We start from the raw sequence: 15,000 nt of genomic DNA, 5'->3' as shown, positions 1-15,000 counted from the left end.
GAGTATACACTAACCTGAGCATTACTCAGCTGATGGAGTATACACTAACCTGAGCATTACTCAGCTGATGGAGTATACACTAACCTGAGCGTTACTCAGCTGATGGAGTATACACTAACCTGAGCGTTACTCAGCTGATGGAGTATACACTAACCTGAGCGTTACTCAGCTGATGGAGTATACACTAACCTGAGCATTACTCAGCTGATGGAGTACACACTAACCTGAGCATTACTCAGCTGATGGAGTATACACTAACCTGAGCATTACTCAGCTGATGGAGTACACACTAACCTGAGCATTACTCAGCTGATGGAGTATACACTAACCTGAGCATTACTCAGCTGATGGAGTATACACTAACCTGAGCGTTACTCAGCTGATGGAGTATACACTAACCTGAGCATTACTCAGTTGATGGAGTATACACTAACCTGAGCGTTACTCAGCTGATGGAGTATACACTAACCTGAGCATTACTCAGCTGATGGAGTACACACTAACCTGAGCATTACTCAGCTGATGGAGTATACACTAACCTGATCATTACTCAGCTGATGGAGTATACACTAACCTGATCATTACTCAGCTGATGGAGTATACACTAACCTGAGCTTTACTCAGCTGATGGAGTATACACTAACCTGAGCTTTACTCAGCTGATGGAGTACACACTAACCTGAGCATTACTCAGCTGATGGAGTATACACTAACCTGAGCATTACTCAGCTGATGGAGTATACACTAACCTGAGCGTTACTCAGCTGATGGAGTATACACTAACCTGAGCATTACTCAGTTGATGGAGTATACACTAACCTGAGCGTTACTCAGCTGATGGAGTATACACTAACCTGAGCATTACTCAGCTGATGGAGTACACACTAACCTGAGCATTACTCAGCTGATGGAGTATACACTAACCTGATCATTACTCAGCTGATGGAGTATACACTAACCTGAGCGTTACTCAGCTGATGGAGTATACACTAACCTGAGCTTTACTCAGCTGATGGAGTATACACTAACCTGAGCATTACTCAGCTGATGGAGTATACACTAACATGAGCATTACTCAGCTGATGGAGTATACACTAACCTGAGCATTACTCAGCTGATGGAGTATACACTAACCTGAGCATTACTCAGCTGATGGAGTATACACTAACATGAGCATTACTCAGCTGATGGAGTATACACTAACCTGAGCATTATTACAGACCTTTGAATGTCTAGACTGACTAATCAGAATCCAGTATTCCAGACATGTGTATCAACCTCAGATAACAACTGATTAAACCAATAACACAGGCTCATCCGGGTATTACCAATCATCTGAATATACTTACCATAACTTAATGTATTCATGTATATATTATCTGTCATGGCGGCGCAGTGGGTAGCGCTGTAACCTCACAGCAAGAAGGTTGCTGGTTCGAGTCCCAGCTGGGTCAGTTGGCATTTCTGTGTGGAGTTTGCATGTTCTCCCCGTGTTGGCGTGGGTTTCCTCCGGGTGCTCTGGTTTCCTCCACAAGTCTAAACACATGTGCTGTAGGTGAATTGGGTAAGCTAAATTGTCCGTAGTGTATGAGTGTATGTCCTGGTCCTCTATGTTGTGGTTGAGTATTGGGCTAACGACCCACCTCGTAAAAATGAGATGTTACGAAATACCAACATGGTGCGGCTAATTATCAACTTTGATATAAATGTCCCTGTGAGTTAGTAAGTAATTATTATCTGTCCCTCTGATTTTCTCTACTGTTTGGCACCATCTTGTGATTTAAAAACTAATATGTAGGTTAGTGTAGCTGCGTTCTTTTTACTAGAATATTTTTATTAAAAATTTGGAAATCTATTACAGCTTAGATCAATATTTTGTGTCTAATATTGTAGTTTTGTGGAATAAACCCTTCAGTCATACACAACAGTGCTGATAAACCTGTTGTCCTTTATTCTGTAATAACCACCGGCTGGATGTACATTATCCCTTACTTTATATATAAATACATTTATATATATGCTTCAAAACAGGGTCATAAACAGCAGTGTGTACCTACGGATTGAAATTATTGAAATGAGCTCATATCATAATATTAAAAGTGATCTGAGACTGTGTTTTCATGCTTTCAGTTGTTGGAGGAAGAGTTCAGTCACACAGTTCTTCACAGACACACACCAGCAGCACACAAAGCCTCCAAAAACACAGGTGTGTGTGTATGTGTGTGAGGACTACAGCGTACAGTAAATAAAGTATAATCTGTGAGGTGGTTGATCTGTACCTCTGTGGTGGTTAATCTAATGAAGGTGTTTTCCAGCAGATCAGGTATCCAGAGATCCAGTGCGCTGTAAACCTGCTGTAAAACCTGCTGTCATCAGACCCGTGCAGAGAGCCAATCAGAGACGGCCGACAGCAAAACTGCAGGTGAGATGAAGATGAGCTGCAGACGAGATACACACAATAGACTCACTGTAAAACTGCCGCTACATTTCAAGAATTTTACTTTCCCTAAACTGGAATGATATACAACAAAGGTATAATTTACAGTAAACTGAATCTATTATTAATGTAAAATAATGTGACATGCTTAAATGCAGAGATGTATAGTAACGCAGTAGAACTACTTCACTCCTGTACTTCAGTACTAAAGGGCAGTATCTGTACTCTACTGGAGGATTGTTTTCTTCTCCTTCTTCCACTTTTACTTCAGTACATATTGTCCATGAGTTTAATACTTTTACTCTGATAGATTTATGATGAGCTTCATCGTTACTCGTTACTAGGGGTGTCAAAATTATTCAGTAAGAGATCATAACCGGTTATCACGTACTGACGTCATTTATCTCCTATGCACGATGTTGCAGTAGGATACTATGGTGAAGGAGACGAGGGCGAGTAAATAACGCTCTTACTACAATGAAGCACACGAGCTGCTATTTCACTATGGAGAAATGCTGTAAAACTCTCTCTCTCTCTCTCTCACTTTGGACATTTGACCCGCTGGGCTGTTTGTGAGGTAACTTTTCCTCTCCTCTCGGCTGTTAAAGCAATACTTGTGGATCCAGACACTAGTGTGCCTGAGGTGTGAGTTTTCTCCACTGTGTCTATTACAGATCACCTGTGATAACCGCATATTATGCGCATACAGACTGTAACTGCAGCTGTTCTTCCTGCCATCAGTGAACAGCGCTTTCATTTCTAAAGCAGATCGCAGCCCTTTCTGTTGAGCAGGTGAAGAATAACCAATCATAGTGGTGTAAGACCTCACCTGTCAGCGCTCAAAGCAAGAGGGATCATATCTACATCAGTGTATTTGCTCTAAATGCTCATGCTGTCTTCTGTGCATGTGTTGGAGTTTTAGAGACGGTAACAGAGTTGAGGATAACAGAGTTGACGATAACAGAGTTGACGATAACAGAGTTGACGATAACAGAGTTGATGATAACAGAGTTGACGATAACACAGTTGACGATAACACAGTTGACGGTAACACAGTTGACGATAACACAGTTGACGATAACACAGTTGACGATAACACAGTTGACGGTAACAGAGCTGACGATAACAGAGTTGATGATAACAGAGTTGATGATAACAGAGCTGACGATAACAGAGTTGATGATAACAGAGTTGACGGTAACAGAGTCGACGTTAACAGAGTTGACAATAACAGTTGACGGTAACAGAGCTGACGATAACAGAGTTGATGGTAACAGAGTTGATGATAACAGAGCTGACGATAACAGAGTTGATGGTAACAGAGTTGATGATAACAGAGCTGACGATAACAGAGTTGATGATAACAGAGTTGACGGTAACAGAGTCGACGTTAACAGAGTTGACAATAACAGTTGACGGTAACAGAGCTGACGATAACAGAGTTGATGGTAACAGAGTTGATGATAACAGAGTTGATGATAACAGAGTTGACGATAACACAGTTGACGGTAACAGAGTTGACGATAACAGAGTTGACGATAACAGAGTTGACGATAACAGAGTTGACGATAACAGAGTTGATGATAACAGAGTTGACGGTAACAGTTGATGGTAACAGAGTCGACGGTAACAGAGTTGACGGTAACACGTTGACGATAACACAGTTGACGGTAACACGTTGACGATAACAGTTGACGATAACAGAGTTGACGATAACAGAGTTGACGATAACAGAGTTGATGATAAGCAGGGTCTGTATGTGTGCGTGTGTGCGTGCGTGTGTGTCAGCAGGTGAAGGCTCAGAGTCCTGCTGTGTTCAGAGCTGGTGTTGAGCACAGATGTAGGAGTCCAGCAGAGCTGCAGAAAGAACCAGATCAGGATCAACATGAGGATCAGGATCAGCATCAGGATCAGCATAGACCCGCAGCTCTGGAGCCCTTCAGACTGTGAGATCATAAACCACTGAAACAGAATACCCAGTCTGTACAGTACAGAACAATGGAAATCTGTGGAATGACCCCACAACTCACAAAAACACATGTGTGTTGTGTTCAGTGTGGCGGCGGCGAGAGACGAGTATCTGCAGAGGAGACGGGAAGCACATCAGTATAAACTCAGAGCTCAGAAACAGCTGGTGAGACTCACTCCACACACACACACACACACCTATATATATATATATATATATATATATATATATATAAAATGTGCTGATGTATACGCTGCTGTATACGCTGTTGTCATGTTCAGGGTCTCAGGCCGTCCACAGCAGATGCTAAAGGGTGTCAGCAGGTCAACAGCCCAGAGCATCATGGGAAGAGAGCATCTCAGAGAAAGCAGCAGGAGGTCAGTGACAGTCTGTGTGTGTGTGGTTCTGGTATTTACAGCATAATGAACACCAAATGGCCCACCAGTAGCAAGATCAGTAAATGTTGAGCTTGTGTGTTCATGTGTGTGTTCCTCATGAGGAAGAGCTGATAAATCAGGCAGAATGAAGGACTGTGGAGATGTGAAAGTGCAGAGTGTGTGCTGTGAGGGTTGAGTTTAGGGGGAGAGGAGAGAATATACACTCTGTACACTACAAACATCACTACAGCTGTCTGTGTGTGTGTGTGTGTGTGTGTGTGTGTGTGTGTGTGTGTGTGTGTGTGTGTGTGTGTGTGTGTGTGTGTGTGTGTGTGCAGGAGTACCTGCAGCAGCTCCAGCTCATCAGACAGCAGTATCATCATGATGTCAGACAGATGAGGATGAGGCCAGATGTTGAGGTACGTGCAGTGATTTTTAGGAGAACAGGAAGTTCAGTCCATTATAAAAGATGCAGCAACACCGGTCTGATTGGATCATCTGATGGAGAGGAGGATGATAATGATGAAGGTGGTGATGAAGATGTGATGTTGATTTCAGGAGACCCCTGAGGCAGCAGGAACAGACGGACACACACACAGGAAACAGCAGCAGGTAAAAACACCAGACTCCACACACACTCTCTACACACACACACACACACACTGACACCTGAGCAACACTCTGCTGGATGTGTGTGTGTGTGTTTCAGAGAGGAATCATGTTTGAGATCAAGCTGATGGAGGAGAAGAAGACGGAGGAGAACGAGGAGTCAGAGGTGAACAGGTGCTGCTCATGAACACACACTGAGCCCACACTGAGCCTCTCTCACCTGTGTGTGTGTGTGTGTGTGTCGCAGGATGAGCCCCTGAACGACACACTGACGTTTGCACAGGCAGAAAAGCTTCAGATTCCACCACACGGTGCTCTGGACAGACAGGAAGAGGAGGAGGAAGAGGAGGAGCCAGGGATGAAGAGGGGCCAATGGGGTCGTGGCGCTGCAGAGACTTTACTGAACGCTCTGGAGAACATGAACATGACTGACAGCACCACTGACACATCACTGACAGGTGATACACACACACACACAAACTTGCAGACACACATACATACACAGAAATAAACATACACATACACACACTTAAACAATCTGTGTCTCTCTCACACACACACACATGCTTCAGGCTGATTTTATTTGGCGTGTGTGTATTATGTGTGTCATGTTTGGTGGTATGTCAGATGTATGTAGAGATGATCATTCCAGCACTGAGGAAGACACACTGAAGGTTCTGGAAACACACTCAGCTGAGCGCAACACAGACTCTCTGCTCGTTTACAGTGTGTGTGTGTGTGTGTGTGTGTGTGTGTGTGTGTGTGTCATATTCATCATGTTCACCCATTCTGGAAGTTTCCTGTGTATTACTGTAGAGCTGGTGTGTGTGTGTGTGTGTGTGTGTGTGTGTGTGTGTGTGTGTGTGTGTGTGTGTAAATCTGACTGACTGCAGTTTCAGAAGAGCAGGAAGGAGGAAACAGAAAACACTGGACACACAGACTGCCGCACACACTCCTGAATGCACTCGCTCAAGCGGAGCTCACTGACTGCAGCACAGGTACACACACACACACAGCAGGTGTTCAATGACATGCAGGGCCGGCCCGTGGCATAGGCTGTATAGGCAAATGCTAAGGGCACCGTACATCCAGGGGGCGCCAGAGTTCCACTATTCCTCAAACTAGCTGGTGTTGACTCCAGTAAAGAATAAGCCCACATTAATTTAGCTGCATAGCAAAGCCTACTAAGTAGTAGTAGTATTAATAATAATAATATAGCCTACTCGTCTAAGATGAATAATTAGACTTTACCTGCTACACGGTGGTCGTTTTTTTGATGGGTCAACAAGCTCAACATGTCCATGGCAACAAAGAAAAGAAGAGCAGAAAAATGTGTCAAAGACAGAGGTAATGTTAGGATAAAGATGATTATTTTGCTGCATCCAGCAGTGATTAACGCCTTAATAACGCCATTAACACTTAGCATGACACATACCTGTCAACCCTCCTGTTTTTGCCCGCTCTCATCCTGTTCAAGTATGTTCCCCTATTCCCCCTGTATGTTTAATCTGTCTATGAAATATGAAAGTACCATCACCACAGAGCTGATCTCAGGTGTGATATCACTGTCAGAGCTGTTGGAGAATTCGCTTTATTTTGAGCTGAAAGCATGGTCAACTGAATATAAACGTCTGCATTCACTTACTTTCCATTAAAGCTGAGCGTCGATCATCGCCACCGCTGAATCAGTGTGTGTATGCTGACTGACGGACGCGCTCTGTATGATAAACTGATCCCAGATCAGCTTCTGCACACGCCATGTAAAGAGGAGTGAAAGCTTGGGATACTTTAGGGATTCAGATGTGTGTTTAAACAGACAAATACACTTAATAACATGTAAACATGTCCGTCCTGCAGGTTTATTTATTTATTTATATATATATAGGGGAGTTTTCACCTTTAATGGATAGGAAAGTGTAGAGTATTGACGGGAAAGCATGGGGAGCAGTGCATGTGCAGCTGCTTTAATTAAATAAACCAATCAAAGTCAAAGCTATGTAGTTTCTTATGAGTGTGTGTACACTCGCAGTGGAGTTTACTGTGTTGTGACCTAGCGCCACCTCAAATCTTGCCTAGGGTGCCTGATTACATGTGTGTGTTTGTGTGTGTGTGTGTTCACCCAGATACACTGCTGTCATCAGATGAAGAGGAAGGTGGAGAAGTGGAGGAGGATGAAGAGCGCCTGCAGCCTCCATCAGATGATGAAGACACGTGAGTCACACACACACACACATAAACACTGACACTAACTCTCACACTTATCTCTTACACACACACACACACACTCTCTCACTCTCTCTGGTGTGTGTGTGTGTGTGTGTGTGTGTCAGGATCTTCGAGGACTCAGATGATGAGCTCTGGCAGCAGATCTGTGACTCCATGAGGAACCTGCTGACCACACAGGAGATGCAGGAGCACGGCGACACACAGGACGTGCCCGAGGACAGTGTTGTGGATAATGTGGAGAGCGAGCGGCCTGAGGACGAGTCTCAGAGAAACACAGCAGACTGAAGACACTGAACACCAGCATCTAAACCAGGGTTCCTCCAGAACACACTGAGACGGACGCAGAGGTGTTGTGCTTCTCTTTATCTTTATTTATTATGTGTTCAGCGCTGTACAACACTGGAAATGAAGGACTGAAGCGTTCATCGACAGCACAAACACACACAGTGTTCCTCCTCCACATCAGTCATGTGGAGATCCTCATTTAAAGGCAGGGGTGCAGCAGGCCCTATGACTAAAGGTCTTGTGCATGGAACTGAATAGCAGGGTGGGGGTGGGAGGGTGGTGTTGGGGCCCCTAATAGTAACTTTGAGGGCCCCAAAAGTGTGTGGGCCCTTAGAATTGTCCCAACTTCAGCTCCAGTTTAAAGGGTTCGTTCACACAGAAATGACCACCATCTTCCTTATGTCACTTCGTTCATCTTCACACACACACACACACACACACACGCACACACACACACACACACACACACACACACACACGAACACACACACACAGACAGACACACACACACACACACACACACACACACACACACACACACACACACACGAGGATGTTTCAGATCAAATCCTGCATCAATATTCACTCAATATTAGACTTTTGAAGGCCTAAAGTGTAGTGTGTTTGTAGTTGTAAGCCTTTGTAAGACCCTGCGGACCCTCTGGGTATGTGTGAACACGGTCAGTGTGTTGTTGGAGCTTCATATGATCACAGCTGAACACTGAAGACACACGTGGACTGTTTTGGGTGTTTTCTGCAGTGTGAGGGTCTCGGGACCCTCGCTGTCTCTGGAGGATGAAGAGCTCCAGGACTTCATCTGAAATATCCTCATCTGTGTGTCTGAAGATGAAGGAAGCTCTCAGGGGATTGATGGAGATGATGGAGACTCATTTGAACCCTTTAAAGTAGACGTGCAGCTCCTGCTCCGGTCTGATGAAGGATGTGGCGTTAAGGCCCGATCACAGCAGGCAGGAGAACTTTGATGATGGCGCTACAGGTCTGTGGAAATGGTGGACAGTGTGAAGATCACAGCACAGCTGCACACAGAGGAGCCAGGTCAGGAGGATTATCCAGCTGATGATGGAGAAAACTCTGCATTCTGATTGGCTTTCAGAGAATATTAGCGCTCCGGACGCCACTGTGATGATGATGATGATGATGATGATGATGATGATGATGATCAGCCCTCGCTTACAAGATCAATACAGATCAGCACTATCCTGGAGACTACTGATCACACCATGGAGAATAATCAATACATGACCATGAGAAACGTCCCGCTGGTGAAGTGTACAAATAAAAGAGTGTGAGGAATCCAGTGCTGGTGTGTGTGTGTGTGTGTGTGTGTGTGTGTGTGTGTGTGTGTGTGTGTGTGTGTGTGTGTGTGTGTGTGTGTGTGTGGACACTGATGTATTTATGTTTTTAATCTTCTTCTGTGGTGTTCCGCTGGTGTGTGTGTGTGTGTCTCCGGAATGTTCTGACACACACAGGTGAGCAGCACCTGAACATGACGGGCAGCACCTGCAGCCCAAACACACTGCAGACGGGGACGAGGAGCTGCAGACCGGGGCCAAACATGGGGCCCGAACACGCCTCACACACTCCAGCGCTGAGGAAACACAAACACACACACGCACACACACACACACACACACACACACACACACACGCACACACACACACACACGCACAGGGCTTAGCTCTTCTCCAGTGTGTGTTCATGATGCTCAGTTCTGCTTCATCATCATGCTCTAATAATGATCTTCTACATCGGTGTGTGCGTGTGTGCGTGTGTGTGTGTGTGTGTGTGCGTGTGTGTGTGTGTTTGTGCAGGATGGTCTGAGTTGTGGGTGGCAGATGTGTGTGTATGTGTTTACGAGTGTGTATGTACTTATCAGTGTATTTATGAGTGTGTGTGTGTGTGTGTGCACGAGAGTGTGTGTATGTATGCATGTATCAGTGTGTTTTTGAGTGTGTGTGTCCGCGCATGTGTCTGTGCAGGATGGTTTGAGCGGTGGGTGGCAGGTGTGTGTGTCTGTGCACTGCAAGTGTGTGTGTGTGTGTGTGCGTGTGTGTGTGTGTGTGATTTACCTCTGCAAGATGGTGGCAGGTATGTGTGTGCGACTGTGTCTGCAGAGATGTGAGTGGGCAGCACAGAGTGTGTCTGGGCAGCGGAGCGGCAGGTGTTTGTGTGCAGCTGTGTGTGTATATGTGAGCGTGTGTGTGTGAGAGTGCAGTGGTGTGTGTGTGTATGATTTACTTTTACAGGATGGTCTGGGCAGCGGGCGGCAGGTGTGTGTGTATGCACGTTGCGTGTGTGTGTGTATATGTGTGTGTGTGTGTTTGTGTGTGTGTGTGTTATTTACTTCTGCAGGATGGTTTGAGCAGTGGGTGGCAGATGTGTGTGTGTGTGTGTGTGTGTGTGTGTGTGTGTGTGTGTGTGTGTGCGTGTGTGCGTGTGTGTGTGTGTGAGATTTACCTCTGCAGGATGGTCTGAGCAGCGGGCGGCAGGTGTGTTTGTCCGTGCGCTGCGAGTGTGCGTGCGAGTGTGTGTGCAGCGGTGTGCAGCAGTGTCTGAGGGGAGTTGCGGCTGTTCTCGCTCCACAGTAACGCGTGTGTGTAATTCCCAGACAGACGCAGCTCCGACACACACACACTCAGCAGAGCGGCAGGGACACACACCAGCTGATTCCCCTCCACATTCAGAGACCGCAGACTCCTGAACACACACACACACACACGCACACACACACACACACACAGTGAGAGACAAACAGAAACACATATAAACACATACACACAGACAGACATAAACACACACACACACACACACACACACACACACACGTGCACCCTAATAATAGACCGTTTTAACACTGATGCTGAATAACTGTAGTGCAGAGCTGACCGCAGGGTCCCGATGTCACTGCTGAGGGATCTGAGGAGGTTATAGGAGACATCCAGATACTGCAGACACGGCAGAGAGAACAGCCTACACACACACACACACACACACACACAACAGAACACACACACACAATCAGACAGAACTATTATTGTGCAGTATAAAATTGTGTACAGCAGTCTCACTGGACAGAGAGCTGTGTGTGTGTGTGTGTGTGTGTGTGTGTGTCTCACTCTGCAGGCAGCTGTGTGATCTTGCAGAAGGACAGCACCAGTGTGTGTAGGTTCTTCAGTCTGCTGATGTTTGCTGGAAGCTCCTCCAGTGGGTTACTCCTCATCTTCAGCACCTTCAGCTGCTTCAGTTCCCACACCTGACACACACACACACACCACACACAGATGACAGGATGACACACACAGATGAGCAGATGACAGGACTGTGGGTGTGTGTGTGTGTGTGTGTGTGCTGCACCTGCTGAGGGACGTGTGTGAAGAGGTTGAAGGAGAGGTTCAGTTGCTGCAGACGCTCACACACACACGACACGTCTGGGAGATCAGACACGAAATGAGCCTGAGGAGGAAACACACACTGTTTATAAAGCACACACACAATAAACACACACAATAACACACACTGTTTATAAAGCACACACACAATAAACACACACTATAACACACACTGTTTATAAAGCTGACATGCTCTGTAAACACACACACAGCAGACAAACTGCAGATACACACTGCAGACACACACGCTGTAAACACACACTGAAAAACACTGTAGACACACACACAGTGTGATCACACACTACAGAAAAACTGTAGACACATTGACACACACCCTAAACCCTAAACACACACTGCAGACACACTGTAAACACACTGCAGAGACACACACACACTGTAAACACACTGACACACACCCTAAACCCTAAACACACACTGCAGACACACTGTAAACACACTGCAGAGACACACACACTGTAAACACACTGCAGAGACACACACACACTGTAAACACACTGACACACACCCTAAACCCTAAACACACACTGCAGAGACACACACACACTGTAAACACACTGCAGACACACTCTGAAAAAAAACTAGACTCACACACACCCTAGACCCTAAACACACACTGCAGACAAACTATAAACACACTGCAGACACACTGCAAACACACACTGAAAAACACTGTAGACACACAAACTGCAGACACACTGTAAAAACACACAGCAGACACACTGCACACACACACTGCAGACAAACTATAAACACACTGCAGACACACTGCAAACACACACTGAAAAACACTGTAGACACACAAACTGCAGACACACTGTAAAAACACACTGCAGACACACTGCACACACACACTGCAGACAAACTGTAAACACACTGCAGAGACACACTGAAAAAACTACTCACACACACTGCTGACACGCACCCTAGACCCTAAACACACACTGTAAACACACACTGTAGACACACTAAACACACTGCAAATACACACTCTAGACACACACTGCAAAAACACTGCAGACACACTCTAAACACACACTGTAAACACACTGTAAACACACACACTCTAGACACACACTGTAAAAACACTGCAGACACACTCTAAACACACACTGTAAACACACACACTCTAGACACACACTGCAAAAACACTGCAGACACACTCTAAACACACACTGTAAACACACTGTAAACACACACTGTAAAAACATACACTGTAAACACACACACTCTAGACACACACTGTAAAAATACTGCAGACACACTCTAAACACACACTGTAAACACACTGTAAACACACACTGTTAAAACATACACTGTAAACACACACACTCTAGACACACGTTGTAAAAACACTGCAGACACACTGCAAACACACACACACTGCAGACTCACACACAGACCGCAGCAGCTGTGAGTGTATAGTCATGTATGGTCAATATTAGAGGTGTTTAATGTAACAGTTGTGCAGTGAAATCAACAGTGAGCTGAAGCTGCAGCTCTTTACACACACACACACACACACACACACACACACACACACACACTTCCTTAAACTGCACGCTAAAATACATGAGGCAAAGGGAAGTGCTCATCCTCGTCTTCCTCTTTCAGTTGGTGTGTTTCGTTTCCTAAAGACAGAAACACTCTTTGTGTCCAAGCAGAAGCTCATCTGCAGACACTCTGCTGTGCTGAAGCAGTGTCAACACGCACACACACACACACACGCACACGCACACACACACACACACACACACACACACAAAGAAACACAGAGTTAGGTTTGTTAGTGCACTGAGCAACACACACACACGCACACACATATAGACATGCATACACACACAGAGAAACAGACACACACACAAAGAAACACACACATGGAAGAACACACAACACAAACACACACAAGGTTGTGTGTTACTGCACTGAACAGCTGCTTCAGCAACACTCATACACACGCATACACACACACACATGCTCACACACACAAACTCACACATACACACACACACACACACACACACACTTGCGAACACTCACTCAAACACATACGCACACACTCACAAACACACACACATGCACACACACACACTCACAAAAACACATCCATACATACGCACACACACACAGAAACACTCAAACGCACACACACACACAATCAAAAATCCTCAAACACACACATATGCACACATTTACACACACACACACACACACACACACATCTATGTTACTATAAGGGGACTGTCGGTCTATACTGGCCAAGAGGGGACCAGGTTTTCTGCTCATTTTAATGAAACTAAATTGACTTTTAAGGACTTTTTTCATAATATAACTAAAATAAGTGTTTAATAATTAAAAACACACACATGCCAAGTGGGGACCTGAAGCTCTGGGTCACGCCTACCAATCCTACAGGGGAGCTTCATGGACTGCATAGACACACAGACTGCTGGAACACAATCTGCCTTTATTTACATTCTAAACTCTAACACTTTGAACATTTATTAATGATTAATTATTCTAATAGTAACCTTAAATGCTCAATAATATAGTTTTACCTGCTAATACAGAAATCAACATTTGAAGCGGATCGTAAAAGTATAGGTGTTAATCAATAGCTTTAGGACCCATTTCAGATGTTGACTACTGTATTTTAGACTTGAAATGAACACACACACACACATTATTATATACATATTTCTATAATTTTCTGTAGCAGGTCAGCTTGAAATATCATTTCCAAACATTATAAAGATTACCCTGTGTGGAAATGACCATATAACAGTGAATTTGTTCAGGAAGCTGTTGGTCCCCTGTTGGCTGGTGAAGAACGATGCCTGCTTCATATGGAGCTCCAACATTATGGTGGTCACATTAATGTGTGCTCAGTTTGTGTCCATATAAGTAGCTGAGAAGGCAATAATGGTCCAATACTGCTGCGCATTATCACCATTAACACCAGTCTGATTGATTAATGTGTGAATTGTAGAATGGCTTTAAAAAAGACTTTTATTTTGGAGCAATGCTTTGTATGTAGATAGATATAACAGCTGTTAATGGACAGGTGGAAAAGCTTCAGACGTTATTTACTTTTGTTTAGACATTGACAACATCTTCATTTTAGTGTTTCTGTGTTCTCTGCATTTTCCATAACCATAATGTAACATTTTGTTTGAAGTTTTTGGTACGTATATATATATATAATTATATATTTTTTCTTGCCATAATAAAAATATCTAGTTGTAGAGCAACCCATGCTTTGTTGTCATTAATATGTTAATGAACTTCAGTACGTAGAACTGTCCAAGATACAGACAAAAGCAAGTGATGCAACAAAGTTTGATTAAAAGTCTTTAAAATTGAAATTGAAAAAATAATTATTGAAATATCTTGAAGAACATTAATGATGTGACGTAGTTCAAAACATCCTACTTCTCTGTTTATCCGTCTGACTCTACTTTGGGTTTGTTTTGACCGCCCCCTGACATTTTTAAGAATATCTGAAGCATAAAAGCCTCGTCTGTATATGGAGGTGCACGTGCAGTCAGCGGAGGTTCGTGATGCGGCCCAATCAGCCTTTAGTATGGAATAACACGTTTGGGTCAATTTAGATTTATTAATATTTCACTTATTGAATGTCTCTTTCAGAACAGTATTGATTATAATAA

At 44.4% G+C, this 15,000-nt stretch overlaps 2 protein-coding genes across 3 annotated transcripts in view; one reads left to right on the top strand and one right to left on the bottom strand.

The window, feature by feature from the left end:
* LOC130234418 (serine/threonine-protein kinase Nek5) overlaps window positions 1–8,158 on the top strand; it is a 14,757-nt gene extending 6,599 nt beyond the window's left edge. Inside the window, exons 9-20 of one of the 2 annotated variants that reach the window (XM_056464617.1) lie at window positions 2,131–2,206; window positions 2,319–2,422; window positions 4,229–4,383; window positions 4,493–4,571; window positions 4,688–4,783; window positions 5,122–5,202; window positions 5,342–5,395; window positions 5,493–5,558; window positions 5,640–5,850; window positions 6,286–6,390; window positions 7,516–7,603; window positions 7,723–8,158. In XM_056464617.1, the coding sequence (XP_056320592.1) occupies window positions 2,131–2,206; window positions 2,319–2,422; window positions 4,229–4,383; window positions 4,493–4,571; window positions 4,688–4,783; window positions 5,122–5,202; window positions 5,342–5,395; window positions 5,493–5,558; window positions 5,640–5,850; window positions 6,286–6,390; window positions 7,516–7,603; window positions 7,723–7,903 (1,296 nt within the window). In that variant the 3' untranslated portion in view covers window positions 7,904–8,158. Of the gene's footprint in view, window positions 1–2,130; window positions 2,207–2,318; window positions 2,423–4,225; window positions 4,384–4,492; window positions 4,572–4,687; window positions 4,784–5,121; window positions 5,203–5,341; window positions 5,396–5,492; window positions 5,559–5,639; window positions 5,851–6,285; window positions 6,391–7,515; window positions 7,604–7,722 lie in introns of both variants that reach the window. The other variant, XM_056464616.1, reaches the window with a different exon arrangement.
* Window positions 8,159–8,362: 204 nt separating this feature from the next.
* Window positions 8,363–15,000, bottom strand: part of LOC130234419 (leucine-rich repeat-containing protein 63-like) — a 7,805-nt gene continuing 1,167 nt past the window's right edge. The window contains exons 2-6 of the mRNA XM_056464618.1: window positions 11,280–11,378; window positions 11,042–11,178; window positions 10,812–10,895; window positions 10,383–10,622; window positions 8,363–9,512 (exon numbers count right to left, since the gene is read on the bottom strand). Of these exons, the coding sequence (XP_056320593.1) occupies window positions 9,326–9,512; window positions 10,383–10,622; window positions 10,812–10,895; window positions 11,042–11,178; window positions 11,280–11,378 (747 nt within the window). The 3' untranslated portion in view covers window positions 8,363–9,325. The remainder of the gene's footprint in view (window positions 9,513–10,382; window positions 10,623–10,811; window positions 10,896–11,041; window positions 11,179–11,279; window positions 11,379–15,000) is intronic.

The sequence above is a fragment of the Danio aesculapii genome, chromosome 9 (assembly GCF_903798145.1).
Source record: "Danio aesculapii chromosome 9, fDanAes4.1, whole genome shotgun sequence".
NCBI lineage: Eukaryota > Metazoa > Chordata > Actinopteri > Cypriniformes > Danionidae > Danio > Danio aesculapii.
The sequence above is the reverse complement of the archived record's forward strand: the minus strand, read 5'-3'. Positions and strand labels throughout refer to the sequence as shown.